Source organism: Myxine glutinosa, chromosome 7, assembly GCF_964187855.1.
Source record: "Myxine glutinosa chromosome 7, kmMyxGlut1.1, whole genome shotgun sequence".
Classification (NCBI taxonomy): Eukaryota; Metazoa; Chordata; class Myxini; order Myxiniformes; family Myxinidae; genus Myxine; species Myxine glutinosa.
In genome coordinates this window covers 141,785,457-141,807,574 of record NC_136267.1, presented here as the reverse complement: position 1 = coordinate 141,807,574, position 22,118 = coordinate 141,785,457, and the positions used below count along the sequence as shown (strand labels likewise).

The 22,118-nt window shown below is 43.7% G+C and overlaps 1 protein-coding gene across 5 annotated transcripts in view; it reads left to right on the top strand.

The window, feature by feature from the left end:
- LOC137412113 (E3 ubiquitin-protein ligase CBL-B-B) overlaps window positions 1-22,118 on the top strand; it is a 130,515-nt gene that overhangs the window by 60,482 nt on the left and 47,915 nt on the right. For all 5 annotated transcript variants that reach the window (XM_068097364.2, XM_068097362.2, XM_068097363.2 and 2 more), the window contains 6 exons: window positions 3,516-3,672; window positions 3,881-4,002; window positions 8,101-8,238; window positions 13,258-13,345; window positions 13,501-13,632; window positions 18,137-18,340. In XM_068097364.2, coding sequence (XP_067953465.2) covers window positions 3,516-3,672; window positions 3,881-4,002; window positions 8,101-8,238; window positions 13,258-13,345; window positions 13,501-13,632; window positions 18,137-18,340 — 841 coding nt within the window. The remainder of the gene's footprint in view (window positions 1-3,515; window positions 3,673-3,880; window positions 4,003-8,100; window positions 8,239-13,257; window positions 13,346-13,500; window positions 13,633-18,136; window positions 18,341-22,118) is intronic.

Below are 22,118 nucleotides of genomic sequence, written 5' to 3'. Positions count from 1 at the left end.
ATTAATCAATGAAATTTGGAGGAATCTCGACATCCATGAGGTAAGTTTTACTTACAGAACTGAGGGAAGATCTACTGTAATCTATATACCCCACAAGGTTTGGAGGTGTGCTCATTTACCAAGCAGCTAGCTAGCGCTTGCCAAACCAGCCGTTCCTTATCGGTTTTGAATGGCATGCTTGCTCGAATGCTTAAACCACTTGGCGATCTCCACAATAAATTTGGTAAATGAACACACCCAATGTTCTTGAGGCCCGACCATAGATCGACTGTAATCTATATACCCCAAAGAGGAATGGCCCTTTCTGCAGCTCCCGTAGTGAGCGGGTGTAGGCCTACTTGTAAATTAAAATGTCGGTCGGTGGTCAGCTGTCGTGATGACATCATAGACGTAATGACGTAACGGACACAAAACTCCCGCCTCTTTAATATGTAGAGCATTATATATTTTAACTTCCAGTACGTTTGCAGTCACTACTAAGGGATTTGTGTTATGATTAGATTGACTATAATATTAACGTTACGTTATCATTATTTCGAAAATTATATTACTATAAAAAAACAGAGGCGAATTCCTTACTTCCTCAGTTATTAATATTAGTCCCGAACAACGCTCATCACTGATCATGAACCATACACCGCTTCAATCCATAAACCTTCAATTCACGACAGGTGAATTGGGATTAAAGTATTATGGTTTTATTTACTATATTATTATTATTGCTATTACAAAAATGATACGACTGAAACGATACACAACTGTATTAAGAAACCTGGGCTTAATTTGTCCGAAGCGGTTCGAAGGTGAAGTATAACGCTCAAGGCCTATACGTATCGTATTGTTTGAAGAGACGTAACGCCGATGCTTTCGATATTTCATGGGCATTTTAACAATCGGTTTGTTTGTGTTTCACACTGAATGAAAAACGTCAAGGTAGAGCATGGTGATTGTGATATATGACAGGTTCGACGATAAATTCGGCATATATATGAACATGGCGGTGTGTGGAGAGTTAGCTGCTGCATGGCCGTAATGACATCAGACGTAATCACATCACCCTGTCATTTGACCAAATTCTCAGCTCTGATTGGTATACGTTTGAGGGCACATACATACACACGTACAGACAGACAAACACTGTTCTCGACGGCTCTGCCCGATGGGCAGAGCAACAAGAAGTAATTTTAACAACTGATGACTGGCTGACAACTGATTAACAACTGAATGACTAACAAGGAGTAAGCAACAAGTAAAAAAGCCAATTCAATCCATTTTAAATTCAGGCTGCAACATAACAAAATGTGAAAAAGTCAAGGGGTGTGAATACTTTCTGAAGGTACTGTACACATGCATGCACGCACACATGCACATGCATGCTAAAGGAGGGGGATACTTTGAGACCTGGTAGATGTCCTTTCCATCTCCTGAGGCCCACCCACGTGTGGGTGGGTATAGCAGGTAGAAACAACTTGTATACACACACACACACACACACACACACACACACACACACACACACACAGACACACAGACACACAGACACACAGACACACAGACACACAGACACACAGACACACAGACACACACACACACACACACACACACATACATCGAGATCTGGGAGGGCTCCGTTTCACCTTCTGAAACCCGCTTTTGGATATAACAACAAACGACACATACACAATACATACACACATAAACACACCGTGTACCTCCGAGTATGAGTGACTCGGGTTGGGGTGGCAAGACTTACGGTTGACCTGCGGAGGGGGAGAGATTCAGCAGCAGCATGTTTGGGAGGGGGATACTTTCTATCAGAATAAGCCATCCTTTTGAAGGGACGAGTTAATTGCAGTGAACCAGCACTTTCTGCAAAGCTGGGTTTCTCAGCTGTATTCCAAGCTTCAGGCTGTTTAGCCTTGGTCTGATTCTTTGCCCAATAATACATTTTTGGATTTGTACATCATAAGATGGAGAGAGCATCACAAGGAAAGTACACCATGTCTCTGCTGGATGTCAAGCTCGGTGTCCTGTTTGTTGGGTTTAGCTGGAGATGTTAAAGATCCCACGGTGTATTTTTCAAAGAGTAGGTGTGTCCATCACCTCCACCCACCCTGACTACTTCTGGGAAGACAAAGGTTAACCACCTATGGTAATCCCTGCCTTAATACTATGCTGGCAACACTGCATCTGCCTTTTAGCAGAGCACCATAGACAGACTATTATGCCATGAAATCCTGTGTACCTCTGTCAATTACATGAGACAAGACAAACATTGCCATTGCGTAAAACAGTGGTGGAATGGCTGATTGGATTGTATACCTTGTTGCAATCTGTTTTCTAAGTAAGTGATTCAAAGTCAATAAAAATGCCCGAAAATCCCAGCAGATGGCGCTCTGGACATGCAGCGTTCAGAGCATTTTATCTATTTATTATTTTTTGTTTTTTGTATGCAAGATCGAGGCTCGTGTTCGAGCTAACATTAATCACAAAAAACACCGGACACAAAACATACAATAAAGGGAGCGGGAGACAAGATGGGGAGAGAGAGAGGGAAGCACAAAATCTGTGTACCTATAAAATCTCCTATTTGCCAACACAGTGCAGCAGGAAGGGTCAGTGTTTGAAAATCTCAAGATATATATTTTTTGTCTTTTTTAACACCAAAGGGTTCCACATCTTATTGACGGCAGGACACGTTAAAATGCAGAGAATGCGACCAATTACAGCCACCACTACCACTAATGGGACACGACCTGAAAAAATATATAGTTTTATATCATAGTGGTACCTGCAGTCCCCAAAATAATCTTTGCAGCGCGAGGCTTTTGCACACAGCAATTTGAGTAATTTATTCTTACCCCGATGCCATCTCATCATTTTTACTGAAACATTTCGGATATAGAAAAGTATCGTTGCTGGGGACTTTGTGGACCCGGGCACTACTGCTATACCTTTGTTTTTTTTTTAATACTCTAAGAGGGCTGACTCATTGATTTTCTTTGGCTGAGTAATCAAAATCCATGGAGTATTATGTTGAAAATGGAATAGGAATGCAGCGGGACATCTCCATCCTGCATTGGTATCGACCAGGGCCCCAAAGCAGTGTGCAGTGGTCCCACGTGCCAAAGCTTGTATTATTAATATGAATCTTTGACAGTGCTGTTGTTGTCTTGAATCTTAAATCGGATGAAAAAAAAATCAAATGGAATATTTTGCAAAGTCCTTGTAGCTGATCACTGCAAGGGTGCTGGAAACCACAAAAACCTTACTAGCAAAGATGGGAAGACGAAAAGCGGAATAAGGAAGAATAAGCTCGAAAATAAAGTAAAGACGGAAGACAGAGAGCCCAGTAAAGATCAATGCAGTTCATGATATTTGCATATAATTAACATAATGAGTAAACGACCCACTCGTATGGAGGGACGTGCATGCATTATTATACTTTTATTACCATATGAAATGGCCTGCTGGTAACTTCTCTTCGTCACATTTCCCTTTCACCAACATCTAAGGACTATTGTACCCTGGAAGACCTTCCGGCAGTGTCTGCAGATGGTTCACCCAATTGACTCCGGTTTGGAAGCCATGGCACTTAAGTCAACAATTGACCTCACATGCAATGACTACATATCCATCTTTGAGTTTGACATCTTCACACGACTCTTTCAGGTGGGCAGGGCCCAAGGTTTGTTTCACAATATATATATATATATATATATATATATATATATATATATTTAATTTCTGGGTGGGGTGTTTATTATTATTATTATTTTTATTTTATTTTTTATATACTTCTGAAGGCTCATAGCTTGACTTGTCCTCTCTCTCTCCCCCCCCACCCCCCTTCTCTCTCCCTCACTTCTTCACTCTTCAGCCATGGTCATCTCTGCTGCGGAATTGGAATGTCCTGGCTGTCACGCATCCTGGCTACATGGCGTTTTTAACGTATGATGAAGTGAAAGCACGGCTTTCCAAATATAGCAACTTGTCCTGTAGGTAAGCATTGCCATTGGATTTTAAATAACTTTATATCAGAATATAATATTAATAATAACTAGAACTGCACGCAGTGCAATCATATCTGCCACCCACATGAAGCCTCATTTGTACGTTTTCTGAGAAAATGGAGCTCAAATCCATTGTAAGCAGGAAAACGACTCGTAACGTTTGTGGGCCATTCAGCTGCAGCGGATAAAACTACATATAGTAAGCTGCTTCCTTTGTCACATTTCATTGTTTTGTGATGACGTATATTCTACCAAGAGGAAACTTTGGATCAGAAACCTCAAACTCGCACTTCAATATCGCCGAGCGGTGTTTAAGCTGTCTGCCAAATGTAAAGTCTATGTGTTTAGTAGTTCTAGAGAAGAAGATTGTTTTGGTTTGGGGCAATATCCCAGATGTCCGCCGATACAGGACAAAAAAATAATAATTAAAAAACCAAGAGGATCACGTTCCAAGGTGTGCAATAAACATGCGTAGATTGGACCAGCTATAACAGTCTTTTTCAAAAGTTGTTCCACAAAACATCAGCGGAGCTAGAATAGTAATCTTAAACTCATGTCAGCTTGGAAGCTCAAATAACTTTGTCCCATTTGTTGTAGTATCCTGGCTCTACTGACAAGCTCCTGTTCCACTCTAAAACACACAATGCACCTAACATTGACGTCTGCATAAGAGCAGAATTGCAGAATTGCACAAATAAGGCAATCTTGATGACATATTCACAGCTGTCCTGACATTTCCCAGGTGTGTGTGTGTGTGTGTGTGTGTGTGTGTGTGTGTGTGTGTGTGTGTGTGTGTGTGTGTGTGTGTGTGTGTGTGTGTGTGTGTGTGTGTGTGTGTGTGTGTGTGTGTGCGTGCGTGCGTGCGTGCGTGCGCGTGTGTGTGTGTGTATATATGTACGTATATGTAGATGTTTATGTGATGGATTCGTCAGTTCCACCTTTGTTGTTATTATATACTTGAAGGATTTTTAGTTCAGGTAATATTGTTGTTAAGATTTATGTGTGAAATGGAGATGAATTTAGTAAAAGGTAAAAAGAAATGTTTGTGGAGGAAAAAGAAAAATGTGGCAAAGAAACCAGAAGAAGGGAAAAGGAGGAAAATCGGTGGGGAAAAGAGACAGCCGTGAGTCGCATCGAGGCTGCGAGCGGACTTCCTCGATATTGGTCGCGAATTAATTGAGGCTTCCCGTGAAAGGGATTGCCCACGACATCGTCCCATATTGCGATTGCAATTAAACCTACGTCTCAGGTTTTGGTACCGAGCGTGAACTATTGTTGGCGGGAAAGCAAGCGCCTTCGTTACAGGCCGATCCGCCATTTTTCCTCGAGGAGGCTGTGCGCCTGGTGCATCTTGTTTTGTCATTGGGATTCCCATATCAACATCATCGTGTGGATCGCCGTTGGTTCCCATATCGGCTTAATTCCCAGATCGACATCATCGTGTTGATCGCCGTTGGTTCCCATATCGGCTTAATTCCCATATCGACATCATCGTGTGGATTGCCGTTGGTTTCCATATCTGCTTAATTCCCATATCGACCTCTTCGTGTTGATCGCCGTTGGTTTCCATATTGGCTTAATCGTTGGTGGACATGCGGCGTGGATTGAACTCGCGTTTTGGGGAATCGTTACCCTGCGCTGCCAGCTGCCCGACCTCTCACCTCGTAACTCTTCGTCCGCAGCTGCGCCGATACCTGCCTGTTGTTCTTGCCGTTCTGCACGACTTCGACCTTCGCCCGGCGTGGGATTTGTGCACGGCCTTTGGGATTGTTACATTCCACTCACGTTTGGAGTATCGTGAGTTTATTGCTTTGAGAGCATTGGGGAATGATGGTTCAATCATATGTATTGTTCATGAGAAGCAAATTATATTTTATGGTACTTTCGTTAAGAGTGTTATTATTGTGTATATAAGAGTTCTTAATACAATTACTGATTTTGTTCTACGCAATTGCATTGGTGTGGTTTTACCATGGTTTATTAGAACACTCAGAATGACGAATCTTTCTGCCGTGTTCCCACTCTAGACTCTGAGGGGCACCGTGACCGGGGTTTGGGGAGGTAACACGTAACAATGTATAATGTGTATATATATATATATATATATATATATATATATATATATATATATATATATATATATATATATATATATATATATATAAGAACTGCCTTTAGAGGCCATTTTTCCCCGCAGAGTGGGGGTTCGCCTTTTTTGGGCACCGTGGTCCCTTTTTTTTGAAGCAATGTTTTTGCGGCCAGATGCCCTTCCTGCCACCAACGCTGTTAGTCACCTCTTGCGACAAACAGGGAATTACCAGTGAACTGGTGCTCAATTTGCCGACCTCGGAAGGATGACAGGCTGAGTCAACCCCCCTGGTGTTAATTTAGCGATCGACCGGGATTCAAACTCAGGATCCTAGGATCCCAAGCCAGCACCCTAACCGCTAAGCCAACACCAGGCTCTATATATATATATATATATATATATATATATATATATATATATATATATATATATATATATATATATATATATATATATATATATATATATATATACTAGCAGAAGTACCCGGCGTTGTATGTGGTCATTCGAGGAATGGAACTTTTCCATTAAGAGCGAATGAATTGTCTTTAAAAATCCGGCAAAGGGCCGCGCATGTAATGCACATATTAGGCCGTTAAAAATTACATAACGCTATTTTTTGGTGAGGCGCTTCTTCGCTTGATTAAACCTTACTAATAATTTAACCTGACACAAACAAAGCCAATGGAAATCTGACGCAACAAAGCTGGACAGTGTATAATCAGCATATGTGGTAGGCCTATTATGCGTTGGGACCACCAGAAAACGAAGATAGTAGCCATACCATTTTATCTCGGTGCTATGGTGGATAGAGACAAGCGACAGATGTGGGTGTGGTCTGGCAGCTGTCCGACCAATGGGTGCACATTTCAAAAATCGACCCCCAACAATAACCCTAACAACAACAGTAATGCGTCGCTCTTGTAGAACTGCGACTCGAAAAACAAAGTTGTACAGAAGAGATTGCATCTTAATGCAAATGAAGTGGAGATGGTGAACCTTTAGATCCGAGAACTTCCCAGGTAGGTGGATTGGACATGACTTTGTGGACAGCCTGTACTTTGTTCCTCAGCCTAAAATTATCTTCATATAATCCATGGTAAGTTTACCCAATTGCATTTTTTGAATAAATCATTAAGTTGTTTCTCGTTTTACTCTTCTTTTCGGCATCAGATGCATACAATTACATCTAAAACATTCCTTATTGAACCTCCCATTTTTTAGCTCTTTCAATAAAAGGATTTTTTCTACCGTATTTTTACCATGGGCTTCTCCTCGTCAGATATGTTATTGAAGCTTGATAACCCATTGATCGAATTTGGGGGTCTCGTGATTCAAGCATTCAGAGCGTACAGGGCCCCTATACCCCCCACTATTGGCGGCGATTGTAACTACCCAAGATGTACCTTAACCATTGTGTCCCTCTACCCTGCTGTTGGTGTTTCCCTGCTTAACACTCTGTTCTGAGTTCTAGCATTTCCATGAGCCTTGACATATTACATGGCATGAGCCTTGCATATGACATGGCATGAGCCTTGCATATTACATGGGTCTCTACTGTCTGTAGCAAATGCATATCTCTATATCTAAAAGCCTTAGGTATGTTTCTGCACACATCTACAATGACACATCATAGAGCCCCATGTAAAAGATGCATTGAACTCGGATATACTGTTCTCATACTGGGCATACCTCTCATTCCATCTGATACAAAATATTACAAATATTAAGTGTTGTATCTAAGAACAAGATTGTTAATTGTGTTTACAGTGAAACATATGACTAAACTTGTTCAAAAACACAAGGCCACGTATGTTACGCAGAGTATAGTTGAGTATTAAAGGCTACCGATTCGATATTCAATCGTGATCATATACCCCAAACCAAATGATAATGAAAATTTCACGTCTTTCATTATTTAATTGTAACTGCGTGCAGTTTTTGATTTATGACCGTCATACTATGTTTCACACTTTCTTGTGTCCTCTCTTCCTGTAGTTACATTTTCCGGTTGAGTTGTACGCGCCTTGGCCAGTGGGCTATTGGTTACGTGACTGCGGATGGACACATTCTACAAACTATCCCACACAACAAGCCATTGTATCAAGCGTTGCTGGATGGCTACAAGGAGGGCTTGTGGGTGTTGCCTTCACCATTACGTTTCTTTTCTTCCAGACTTCTCCTGAATCACTTCTCTCCCTGGCATACTTCTGAACCCTTTTTGTCTTCCGTGCTTTGTACTTGTTAGAATAGTTAGCTTTTTCCTGTCTGGGGTTCATCTCATTTGTGCTACTATCTCTGTCTGTGTCCAACACATGTAAATGGAAATGCTAAGTTTGCCAACATGGTAGAATTAGTAAACTTGTGACGTTTTTATTTCAGTTTGCAAACCTCCTTATTCTTAATTACCTCCACCACCGAAGGTGGACAGAGGTTATGTTTTCACCTCTGTCTGTCTGTCTCGGTTTGTTTGCTGTGAACAAAATATCTCAAAAAGTTGTGGATGGATTTGGACGAAATTTGGCAGAGAGGTAGCATATGTGACAAGGACGAAATGATTAGATTTTGGTGAAGATCCAGATCCAGCTACTAGAATTTTAAAAGTGATTCTTCACCTTGGAAGATAGGGCCAAAAACGATATATAGCGGGATATCTCAAAAAGTTGTGGACGTATCCGGGTGAAACTTGGTGGACAGGTTGTGTATGTGACGAGGAAGAATTGATTCAATTTTGGTGAAGATCCGGATCCAGATCCGGCTACTAGAATTTTAAAGTGATTCTTCACCATTGGAAGATAGGGCCAAAAACCGATATATAACACGATATCTAAAAAAGTTATGGACGGATTTTTTTTGTTTTTGTTTTTGTATACAAGATCGAGGCTCGTGAAAGAGCGAACATTAATCACACAGAAAGACAAACCGACACATAAAACATATAACATCGGGAGCGGTAGACAAGATGGGGAGAGAGGGGAAGGACACAAACACAACATTTGAGAGCAGGGACCGAGAGACATGGAGACATCGAGAGATCTGAGAGAGGGCGAGGGCTTTGGGGGGGGGGGGGGGGGGCATGGGAAGGGGGCGGTGGGAGAGGTATAAAACATATGGACACTGCCAGGACTTCCAGGAAAGAAGTTGGAATTTCAAACAAGGTGGATCTGGGGTGAATTAGCGGGGGTAGAAAAGATCAAGGTTTTGGATGGGGGAAGATAAGAGATGGTGGTGAACAGCTGTTTTAAAGACCTGGAGGGAGGAGTGGGATTGAAGGGAGTGAGGGAGTTTGTTCCAGAGGCGGGAGAAAAGAGGAATGAAAGAGTGAAGGTGAGCAGAGAGCCGAGATTTCGGCAGTTTAACCATCAGAGGGTTGCTGGCAGATCTTGTGCGACCTGTAGGAATATTTGGGGGACAGAGCACAGATTGAGCTGGGGGTGCAAGGCCGGAGAGGAGTCGGTAGAAGACAGAAAGACCACCTACCTGCCTGCGGTGAGTGAGTGAAAGGCCCTCAGAGATAGCTTCATCGCGGGAGATTCCAATAATTCTGAAAGCTTTGGTTTCAACAGCGTGAAGCCGAGCTAGGTGTGAGGCAGGAGCACCGGCCCATAGGGGAGAACTGTATTCCATTGAGCTGCGGATGAAAGCCTTGTATGTGGTGAGGAGCTCAGGTGTGCCGAGGAAGGACTTCGCACGACGGAGGATGCCCAGTCGGCGACTGGCTTTGGAGGCCAGCTTGGAAATGTGGTTTTCCCAAGAAAGATCATGGCAGATAGTGAGACCCAAAAGCTTGAGCGACAGAACTTCTCGGAGAGGATTGTTGAGAAAGTAGATGGGAAGGTTGTCCAGTCGATCTTTTCGGAGAGACATAGAGTGTGAGATTTGTCAGGATTGAAAGACATGTTCCACTTGTTTGACCAGTCTGTGATTTTGTCCAAGTCTTCAGAGAGTGAGGAGGCTGCAGACTGCCGATCTGAGGGAAGAGGAATGGAGCGGCAGAGAGTGGAGTCATCAGCAAAGAGATAGAGAGGATTTTCAAGAGAGTCAGAGAGATCATTGATGAAGACCAGAAAAAGCACGGGGCCCAGAACACTGCCTTGGGGAACTCCAGCCTGAACAGGAAGAGGAGATGAGAGAAACCCATTCAGGGCCACACGTTGACGACAACAAGAGAGGAAGTCCGCCAGCCATGCGTGGAGATTTCCATGGATACCAAAGGAGGAGGGTTTGGTGAGCAGAGCGGGGTGCCAGACCGTGTCGAAGGCACGTGATATGTCGAGGGAGACAGCTCTAATTTCCTGTTTGGCATTGAGGACCTCCATCCATTGTTGAGACAGCAGAAGCAGCATGTCCGGAGTAGAGTGACCTGGTCTGAAACCAAATTTATGATCAGAGATCAAGCCATTGGAGAAGAGGAAAGATTTCATATCCGAAGCAATGATGGATTCCATGACTTTGCTGATAATTGGGAGAAGGCTGATTGGTCTGTAGTTGCTAGGATCTGTTTTTGCACCTTTTTTGTGCAAAGTTGTGATGTTGGCTGATTTCCAAGCAGATGGCAGTTGACCTTGAGCAAAAGAGAGGGTGAAGAGAACAGAGAGAGGGTGACATAGAGCAGCAGAGCAGGATTTTAGGACCCGTGGGCTGATGCCGTCGGGTCCAGTTGCAGAATCAGAGTCGAGGGTTGACAGAAACTTTTCCACCTTGTCAGGAGGAAAGGACACGGAGTCCAGGAGCAGCAGGGTACGACTTGGTATGGTGGGTACAGAGAGGGATGGGTTTGAGACACAAGATTTAGAGGCAAACACAGAGTTGAGGCATTCAGCTTTTTCATGTGCGGAGTCAGCTGTGTAGCCGTTTGAGGTAAGGGAGGGGGGATGGAGGGGGAACAAACACCAGAAACGGATTTGACCAGACGCCACCAGGATTTGGAAGAGGGAGACAGATAAGAGAGTTCGGTCTTGAGAACGGAGAGATATTGTTTCCTGGCTCTCCTGAGGGTGGACACACACTTGTTTCGGGCTTTGTGAAAGGAAATGAGATTTCCTTCCGTTGGATTTGCTTTCCAGGAGACGAAGGCAAGTTGTTTCTGGGCAACAGCCTCACCACAAGATTCCGTGTACCATAGACGGGAGGAAGGGTATGACAACTGAAGACGAGATGGGATAAATCTGTGCATGAGAGAGAGCAATTTACTTTGGAAGAATTCCCAGGATGAGTTGATGTCAGAGGTGGTAGAGATTGGAGACCAGTCCAGATGATTGATGGCTGCTTGAAGACCGTGCCAGTTGGCCTGAGTGAAATGCCAGACTCGTCGACGCTGAGCAGGCTCCCTGAGGATGGTCAGAGAGATGTCCACTTTAACAAGGACATGATCAGATGATCCGATTGGAACAGAAGAAGAGCAGCAGACATTTTCAGGGAAGTTAGTCATAACCAAGTCCAGAAGAGAAGATGTTCCGTTGACTGAGATCCGGTTCGGGAAATTGACAGATTGTGTCAGTCCCAGTGAGTCGCAGAAGTCCTTTGCTGAGGAGCCATGGCTGGTGAGAGAGGTACCCACACCCAGCCAACTGGCATGATGACAGTTGAAATCACCACATATGAGGAAGAGAGAGTTGGGATGAGTAGATAGAAGTTGGTCCATATTATCAGACAGTGAGATGTAGATGGAGTCATCACTGTTTGGTGGACGGTACAACACACATATGAACAAGAGGTGGGAGCGAAGGGGAAGCCGTAGCCAGAGGTATTCCTGGGGGTGAGGTGGAGAGAGTGCAGTGCAGGGCGAGTGAGGAAGAGAGTTTTTGATAAAGATAGCAACCCCGCCTCCAGGACGAGGCTCAGGTCTATCATACCGGAGGAGGGAGTAGCCCGGGAGAGATACTAAGGAATCAGAGACATCATAAAGGAGGAAAGTTTCTGTTAAGCAGATGACGTCTGGTTTGACAGAAGCAACCTGTATGGAGAGATCAGTTAAATTTGAACGAAGGCCCCGGATGTTTGAGGTCCATACCGTTAATGAAGAGGAAGGGGGAGCATCAGATACAGAACAGGGGGGAGGAGGGATAGGGTGAGATGTGGAAGAGGAGGAAGAGGTAGGGAGAGCTGTTGAAGGTGTGTCAGAGATTTCAGAATAGCTCGGAGAAAGGGAAGGATGGGGCGGACAAAAGGTTTGATGGTGATTGGGTGAGGCACAATGAGGTGTTATTTGAGGAGGGGGAAGAGCGGGGCAGAAGGTTGGGGGGAGATGGAGGTGAGAGTTGGAAGGGGGAAGAAGCGGGGAGGACGCTTTGAGGAGGGGGAGTGAGAGGGGGGAAATTGAGAAGCAATGAGGGTGGGAGATTTGAAGGGGAGGGGTGAGGGGGTAGTTTGGGAGGGAAGGGACAAGGGGAGGGATTTGAAAGAGATGGGATATGGGGGAGATTTGGAGGGGAGGGGTGAGGCAGGAGTCTAGGAGGGGAGGGGCGAGGTGGACAGGTTGGTTGTGTGACAAGACCGAATCATTTTGATGTTGGTGAACATCTGAATATGGATTCTGAAGTGAGAATTATTAATTTTTTAAGTGATTCTTCACATTGAGAGATCGGGCGAAAAGTGATATATACCATGATATTTAAAAAAATTGTGGACGAGTTACGACTAAACATGGGGAATGAGTTGGTTGGGTGACAAGACCAGCCAATTAAGTTTTGGTTCGGGTCCGAATCCAGATCCAGCCTGTCAATGGGATACGAAAGATGAACTGTTCAGCCTGGCAGAGGTATGCTCTCTACCGAGTGCCTTTCTGGTTTTGAAAATGAAACGCTCGGCACTTCTGCTGAATGAATATGTTGCACCTTGGTTATTAGTGCCTTACCCAGAGGGGACTATAGTTTTGCTCTCCGTCTGTCTGTCCTTCCGTTTATCCATCCTATCTATGGTTTTCTGCATTTTTTTTCCATACCCTTTAACATATTCAACTGTATTATTTTTGGCACCGAACATAGCATTATACACTGCCCAAACAAAGTGATGCGTTTACTTATGCGAAAATTTTCACACTTTTCCCTTTACTCTTTATCATATTGAAATGAATCTTTGTAAGGGACATGTATTGCAAAGAAATTCTCGTTATTGTTATACATGGCTTCCATTGTGTACAACTGTATCCTGCAGCTATCTGTACCCTGACGGCAAGAGTGGCAACCCAGACCTCAGCGGGCTCTGTGATCCCCTGCCCCAAGATCACATAAGGGTTACGCAGGTGAGTTTGTGTAAACTCTACCCTCCCCCCTAAACCCATTGTCTCTTCTGCTCTCAAATATTTAGCCTCTTCTGATCCTGCCAAATCCAAAACCTTGCTTCCTCACATGGTTTCTAGCTTGCAGTTTTACTCTGTCTCACATGTCTCACATTTAGGAGCAATACGAGCTGTACTGTGAAATGGGGTCCAGCTTCCAATTGTGCAAGATATGTGCTGAGAATGACAAGGATGTGAAGATCGAACCATGTGGCCATCTCATGTGCACTGCCTGTTTGGCATCCTGGCAGGTATGACAATACTACTTGTGTGACGTGGTCATTGACTGGGTGGTGAACTGCTTGACGGTTCTCCACTCATCCATTTTTGTGATGGGTCGTTTGGTTGTGTCCACGAGGTACACTGTCTTTTGAGCTTAAACCTTTAAACAAAACTTTTTGAGCTTAAAAGGAGATGTTTCTTATTTGGAAGGAAGCAATGGAGTGTAAGGAATTGAGGGTGAATCTACATAAGACAAAGCTGATGGTTAGTGGCGAAGGAGAGTGGGAAATATCCCTGTGTGACTTGTGGTAGTGGAATAGGGTCAAATTATATTCAGTGTGAGTTTTGCAAAAAAGTAGTGCCATCAAAAATGCATTGGAGTTGACGGAAGTTTGGATATAGTGGCAAAAGTGCATGGGTGGAAATCAAGATGCAGAGAACATGGGGATATGGGCTGGAAAAGGTTCAGGGTTTTTATTACTCGGGCGATATGTTAGATGCAGGTGGTGGAGTGGAGTTAACTGTGAAAACTAGGGTAAGGGGTAGCATGGGTTAAATGGAGAGGGTTAAGAGGCATTTTAACGCAAAAATATCCCAAGTAAAGTATACTTATCCTGTATTACTATTAGACCATATTTGTTGTCCGGTAGTGAGACATGGAGAACGGGGAGAAGACGTGATGCGAATAAAGAGGACAGAGCCAAGGATGATGGGATCGGTGGCGTAGTGATGGTTTGTGGCGCTCGGGGCGAAGGTCAAAAATAGCACCCCCTGCAGGCACTGACATAGTCAGAAATTCCTATTGAGGGGGCCATATGAAAGAGCTTAAGCTTCCCCAGCGTGCTCAGCAGCAGAGCTCTGGAACCTGTTTAAAATGAGAATAGATTTAGATATGATCTGCTGAGATGATTCGCCTCATTAACTTCAAAGAATCCGGAAGAAAATCCTATGTTTCTAAACACGTGCCATGTTAAGGTGCATAGAGCAGTTTAATAGGTCCTTCCATGGCATGGTATTCCTATTACAAAATAAACAAGAAAAAGAGCAATCAAAGATTGCAAACCCTCGCCAGGATGTATTATCAGTGGTTTTTAAGGCTTTTGTGTTAAAACAAATATGGCGGCCAAACCAGGTGACTGATGACGTCATCATTATTTTTTTCCTAAACGAATCTATTCCTAGATTATGCTTAAGAAATTTCATCTTGATTGGATGAAGTTTTGTACTTGTCGAATTATGACGTCATAATGGAGGCACCTATGACATCATTAACATATTTTGTTCCCCGTGGAGAGTTCTTTACAATGAGCCATGTCTCAATTTTTTCGATTGAGCGCTTTCCGAGATATAGAGGTGCAATCTTTTTCGGTTTTTCCAAGATGGCGACCGAACCACGTGACCGATGAGGTCATTATTTTATTTTTTCCCACCAGTTTATGCTGACACGGCGCTCAAGAAATTTCATCTTGATTGGATGAAGTTTTGTACTTGTCGAATTATGACGTCATAATGGAGGCACCTATGACATCATCATTAACATATTTTATTCCCCATGAAGAGTTCTTTACAATGAGCCATGTCAATTTTTTCTATTCAGCACATTCGGAGATATAGAGGTGCAAAGTTTTTTGGTTTTCCCAAGATGGCGTCCGAACCACGTGACCTATGACATCATAATTCTCATTTAAAAATTATACAGGTGGAGTTGCACCTATGGTGAAAATTTCCTGTCAATCGGACCAACGGTTGCAGAGAAAATAATATTTATTCTGTGCAGACAAACAGACAAACAAACAAACAAACAAACGGACTCAAATGCAATACCCTCTCCTCTGGCAAGGGTAATAACAAAAACAATGATAACATTGAAACAAAGCATTTATTAATACTAATAATATTAACAACAACAATAATAATATTGGTACCATTTTGGCAATAATAAAACGAATGTATAATCCCTGCCCTGGTCCAAGCAGACATGGGCTTGGTGAAAGGTAAACTAGTGCTGAAGTAGTAGAGTAGGCAGGTATGCTACAAGGCCGTTAACAACAACTACATCAAACATGTATGCAGCATGGTGTGGTATTTATATGGCCTGGAGATTGGAGTTGATGAGACAGAGCAGCAGAGGAAGGCAAGGAAGTTAAAGAACTCACTTGACACGTGATCCTGGCCTCGCTGATTGGGACATAACACCTTGAGATATTTAGATTTGATCGACGTAATGACATAATAAATGCCCAACAGTTACACCCCTCCATCCATTGGGCCAATGGGCGATCTCCATGTTACTGAGTGCATATTAAACCTCATGATACAAGATAAAATATCTACGCAGCAGGCAGCCCGATAATTACTTACACTGGAACACGGATTTATTTACTGTGCGAGGTGATATAAATAGGAATTAGGAAAAAAGTGAATCCGGATGGAAAGAAGTTTGTAAATATCGACATGACACATTGACACATAGCACGGAATTTTATACTATAAAATGTGGTTCTGAAAGTTGCTTTTCGTGATCTCACGAGTGAGTTTGTTTTGTTATAATTTATATACAATACAACCAAATGGAGCATGAAAACATTTTTTTGAAAACAAAACTTGAAAACAGGGTTAGGTCGTAAAATTGGGCCGATCGTCTGCCGTCTCTAGTTGGTGGACGTTAAAGATCCCTACGGTGTCTTTCGCAAAGAGTTGGTGAGCTATCACCGGCACCATGAACAAATTACAAATCCTTGCCCTAACTACTTAGCTGAGCGTCAGGCCTGCCAGCCGTGAAACACTTGGGCCAAACCGCACCACCCCCTGCGGACCTCATTATAATGTGGGAATAATTGTGGCCTTTAAAGAAGACGGAGATAGGATTACATCGCATCGGAGCATTTTCTTTTTGTGCCGGCTTTTTCAAACATGTTTGCCATAACTGTGATTGCATTACATTTATTTGCTGGATTACTTTGACTTTGTGTTGAAGGTAATTTTTCTTTACATTAAATTTCCTATATTTTTAGATTTACCAAGATTAACCTTCGATTTTAACAGACTGCCTCTTATAATGAAAGTCTAGATTTATTGGTTTTGGCCACTTTGCTGATCCAAAGAGTTTGCTTTTAAGGTGAAAGATTTAAAAAAAGAAATGGAAAAGGAAAAGAGAGTGAAAGAGAAAAATGAAGAAACCTGTCAAGCATGGTTCCTCTTCGGAGTTATCAGGGATCGGTGAGCGGAGCTTGAAGGAAGTTGAAGCAAAATTCCGCTGAAATGACCACATTTAACGTTGCTCAACCAGTGACTTATTGACATTTCTGCCAACATTCCTGCCACTCCAGTGGAAAAATCGACAAGGTGATAAGCCCCAAAGGGTCCAAAAGAGCTGTACGGGCTTTCCTTTTTAAGTCATCTCATGTCGATTCTTGAAGAGATGATGAACTTATAAAATGGGTCGTGATGTCCGGATGTCTGTCCATCTGTCCGTTCGGTCGTCCGTCCGTTAACTTGTTGCTATTTTTGCTACTCCTCCTTTATCGCTTGGCTGATTGTTCTGAAACTTGACAGGTGGATACAAGTAGGCTGCACAATCGCTCGTTTCGATTTTTCTTTTTCTATTTCGGATCATGGAGGTTTCTAGGGGGGGGAGGGGGGGGAGTTACCCCCTCAAACTCCAGATTCCTACTCGTCCCTTATTTACCAACTGATTGCTCTGAAACCCGATGCAGCCCTTTCACTCGATGGTCCACAGGATCACTCGATCTTAGCTTTTTCGATTTTGTATCATGGGTCCTTCCAGAGGATCAGGGGAACCACCTTTAGAGGCCATTTTTCCCCACAGAGCAGGGGTTGGCCTTTTTCGGGCACTGTGGTCCCCTTTTTTGAAGCAATGTTTTATGGCCGGATGCCCTTCCTGCCGCCAACCCTGTTAGTCGCCTCTTGCGACATACAGGGAATTACCAGTGGACTGGTACTCAATTTGCCGACCTCGGAAGGATGACAGGCTGAGTCAACCCCCCTGGTGTTAATTCAGCGATCGACCGGGTTTCGAACCCAGGATCCTGGGATCCCAAGCCGGCACCCTAACCGCTAAGCCAACACCAGGCTGAAGTGAAGAAGAAGCCTAAACAAAAAAAGATTTTCAAGCTTCTTCTTCACTTCAAAAATTCCAGAGGATCAGGGGGTCCCCCAAAATTAGCAGAGGTCTGAACTACAACCACAATAGATGACCACCTGCATAATGTGAGCTGAATAAATTGTTTACATGCAAATTTGATGCGAAGCCGTTTCACTCTCAGCAAGTCAGGCCAGACTTGGTCCAAACCACTATTTTGTGCATTATGTGCCTTCTTTATGCCAGTGACTATTACAGCTGTGCATAATTTTATCTATCACCAGGAATATCACACGACATAATGTAAGAAAAATCTTATTCCATGCATTACCTCATTATGAACACATTTCAGGCTGCTGGAAATGGCAAATCCACCTGAGCTGAGTTCGGAAGTTAAATTTTATTGTTACGTTGTGTCCTCATGCGTTTAGGAGTCTGATGGGCAAGGTTGCCCATTCTGCCGGTGTGAAATCAAAGGCACAGAGGCGGTGGTTGTAGATCCATTTAGGCCAGGTGAAATGGGGCGCCGTGTACTGGGCGACACGCTGTACTCACCAAGTGGAGATCCCGATGACGACGATGAGGAGAAAGGTTTAGATGGGGGCTTCCTCGCCATGCAACGTCTGCGACCCAAGGTGAGGTGAATGTCGCCTCTCCTTTTTGGTGCGTTAGACCTATGATTGATTTCAAAGTGTCCTCTCGTTTGGTTATTTATGTGACCTTATGTCATGTGACCTCATGTCACATAAGTCATGTGACCTGGTTATTTATGTCATGGTTAGTCATGTGACCATGTATCGCCGTATCGGCTTCATTTTGAATGATTCTCCAAGTTTTGTAACTGACATGTTCTTCTTTTTACTATTCAATCAAGGTGAATTGGCATTTGGAAACAGATTGGAAAAAGAAAACTCTTAAATGTCTTCTTTTTCCTTTCCCCGAATTTCCCCATTTTTTATTTTCTTTGCGCTACCTTTTTTTAAACTTGCATTTCTTATAATTTTTGTTTGCTTGCTTTATTTTATTTACTCAAATTCCGAGTTGTATTGTTTTGTAAATACTGCACTATTTTAATGATGTTACACCAAATAATTTTTAATTTATACTTTGTTTGTTTTTGCTCAACTTGAATTTTATTGTACATTTTGTAAATTATTTTAGGTACTTCATCATCAGCATCATCATCATCATCATAATCATCATCAGCATCTTTTTTCCGTTTCTTTTTAATCTTCTTCTTCCTCTGCTTTTTTTTCTTCTTCTTCTTGTTCTTCGTGTTATTGTTCTTCTTCCTGTTCTTCGTCTTCTTGTTCTTCTTCTTTTTTGTTCTTCACTGAGTTTTCTTTGACAGATGCGCACTGGCTATTTAATCTCAGCTAATATTTTATTGGTCTTTGTGTATGCTTTGGTATTTAATATTCCGAGAAATGAGAACAGAACAGCTAATTTGAGATTACATTGCACAGCACAGGGTGTTCAAGTATGGTGGCCTTCTTGGATTTTGTCCCAAACATAAAACAATTTTGTCGATTATAAACTCTCATTAAAATCCAAATGTGTATGCTGTTGAGCGCTCATCGAATGCTAAGTGGAGTGTGACCGGCAGGCACTTTGCTTGCTTCAGATTTGTTTTTTGTCTGTTTCACTAAACACGAAGGAATTACCCTTTCTTAGTCTGCTACCGGTATCACCGTTTGCTGTCCATCTCTCCCTCCCACTTTTATTTTTATTTTAATTTTTTTGTATACAGAATCAAGGCTGGTGAAAGAGCTAATATTTATTTCACAAACAAATCAAACGCACAAACAAAATATATAAAAAGAGGGAGCGGTAGACAAGATGGGGAGAGAAGGGGAAGCACACAAACACAACATTTGAGAGCAGGGACATCGGGAGATGTGTGGGAGGGAGAGGGCTTGGGAGGAGGAGGTGTGGGAAGGGGGGGAGGGGGGTGGGAGAAGTATAAAACACAAGGACTTCCAGAGGACAGAAGTTGGTATTTCAAAAAAGTGGATTTGGGGTGAAATTAGCGGGGGTAGAAAAGATCAAGGTTTTGGATGGGGGAAGATAAGAGATGGTGGTGAACAGCTGTTTTAAAGACCTGGAGGGAGGAGTGGGCTTGAAGAGAGTGAGGGAGTTTGTTCCAGAGGTGGGAGAAAAGAGGAATGAAGGAGTGAAGGTGAGCAGAGAGTCTTGATTTTGGCAGTTTAACCATAAGAGGGTTGCAGGCAGATCTTGTGCGACCTGTAGGAATATTTGGGGGACAGAGCCCAGAGAGAGCTGGGGGGGCAAGGCCGGAGAGGATTCGGTAGAAGACGGAAAGACCACCAACCTGCCTGCGGTGAGTGAGTGAAAGGCCCTTGGAGTTAGCTTCATCGTGGGAGATTCCAATGATTCTGAATGCTTTGGTTTCAACAGCGTGAAGACGGGCTAGGTGTGAGGCAGGAGCACCAGCCGGAGGGGAGAGCAGTATTCCATTGAGCTGCGGATGAAAACCTTGTATGTGGTGAGGATCTCAGGTGTGCCAAGGAAGAACTTCGCACGACGGAGGATGCCCAGTCGGCGACTGGCTTTGGAGGCCAGATTTGAAATGTGGTTTTCCCAGGAAAGATCATGGCAGATAGTGAGACCCAAAATCTTGAGTGACAGAACTTCTTGGAGAGGATTATTCAGAAAGTGGATGAGAGGGTTGTCCAGTCGGTCTTTTCGGAGAGACATCGTAAGAGTGTGAGATTTGTCAGGATTGAAAGACATGTTCCACTTGTTTGCCCAGTCTGTGATTTTGTCCAGGTCTGCAGAGAGTGAGGAGGCTGCAGACTGCCGATCTGAGGGATGAGGAATGGAGCGACAGAGAGTAGAGTCATCAGCAAAGAGATAGAGAGGATTTTCAAGAGAGTCAGAGAGATCATTGATGAAGACCAGAAAAAGCACAGGGCCCAGAACACTGCCTTGGGGAACTCCAGACTGAACAGGAAGAGGAGATGAGAGAAACCCATTCAGGGCCACACGTTGACTACGACTAGAGAGGAAGTACGCCAGCCTTGCGTGGAGATTTCCATGGATACCAAAGGAGGAGAGTTTGGTGAGCAGAGCGGGGTGCCAGGCCGTATCGAAGGCACGTGATATGTCAAGGGAGACAGCTCTAATTTCCTGTTTGGCATTGTGGACCTCCATCCATTGTTGAGAAAGCAGAAGCAGCATGTCCAGAGTAGAGTGACCAGGTCTGAAACCAAATTGATGATCAGAGATCAAGCCATTGGAGAAGAGGAAAGATTTCATATCCGAAGCAATGATGGATTCCATGACTTTGCTGATAATTGGGAGAAGGCTGATTGGTCTGTAGTTGCTAGGATCTGTTTTTGCACCTTTTTTTGTGCAAAGCGGTGATGTTGGCTGATTTCCAAGCAGATGGCAGATGACCTTGAGCAAAAAAGAGGGTGAAGAGAACAGAGAGAGGGAGTGAAAGCTGAAGAACAGGATTTTAGGACCCGTGGGCTGATGCCGTCAGGTGCAGTTGCAGAATCAGAGTCGAGGGTTGACAGAAACTTTTCCACCTTGTCAGGAGGAAAGGACACAGAGTCCAGGAGCAGCTGGGTACGACTGGGTACAGTGGGTACAGAGAGGGATGGGTTTGGGACACAAGATTTAGAGGCAAACACAGAGTTGAGGCATTCATGTTTTCACGTGCGGAGTCAGCCGTGTAGCAGTTTGAGGTGAGGGAGGGGATGGAGGGGGAACAAACACCAGAAACATATTTGACCAGACACCACCAGGATTTGGAAGAGGGAGACAGATAAGAGAGTTCGGTCTTGAGAACGGAGAGATATTGTTTCCTGGCTCTCCTGAGGGTGGACACACACTTGTTTCGGGCTTTGTGAAAGGAAATGAGATTTCCTTCCGTTGGATTTGCTTTCCAGGAGACGAAGGCAAGTTGTTTCTGGGCAACAGCCTCACCACAAGATTCCGTGTACCATGGACGGGAGGAAGGGTATGACAACTGAAGACGAGATGGGATAAATCTGTGCATGAGAGAGAGAGCAATTTACTTTGAAAGAATTCCCAGGATGAGTTGATGTCAGAGGCGGTAGAGATGGGAGACCAGTCCAGATGATTGATGGCTGCTTGAAAACCGTGCCAGTTGGCCTGAGTGAAATGCCAGACTCGTCGACGCTGAGGAGGCTCTCTGAGAATGGTCAGAGATGTCCACTTTAACAAGCACATGATCAGATGATCCGATTGGAGCAGAAGAAAAGCAGCAGACATTTTCAGGGAAGTTAGTCATAACCAAGTCCAGAAGAGAAGATGCTCCGTTGACTGAGATCCGGGTCAGGAAATTGACAGATTGTGTCAGTCCCAGTGAGTCGCAGAAGTCCTTTGCTGAGGAGCCATGGCTGGTGAGAGAGGTACCCACAC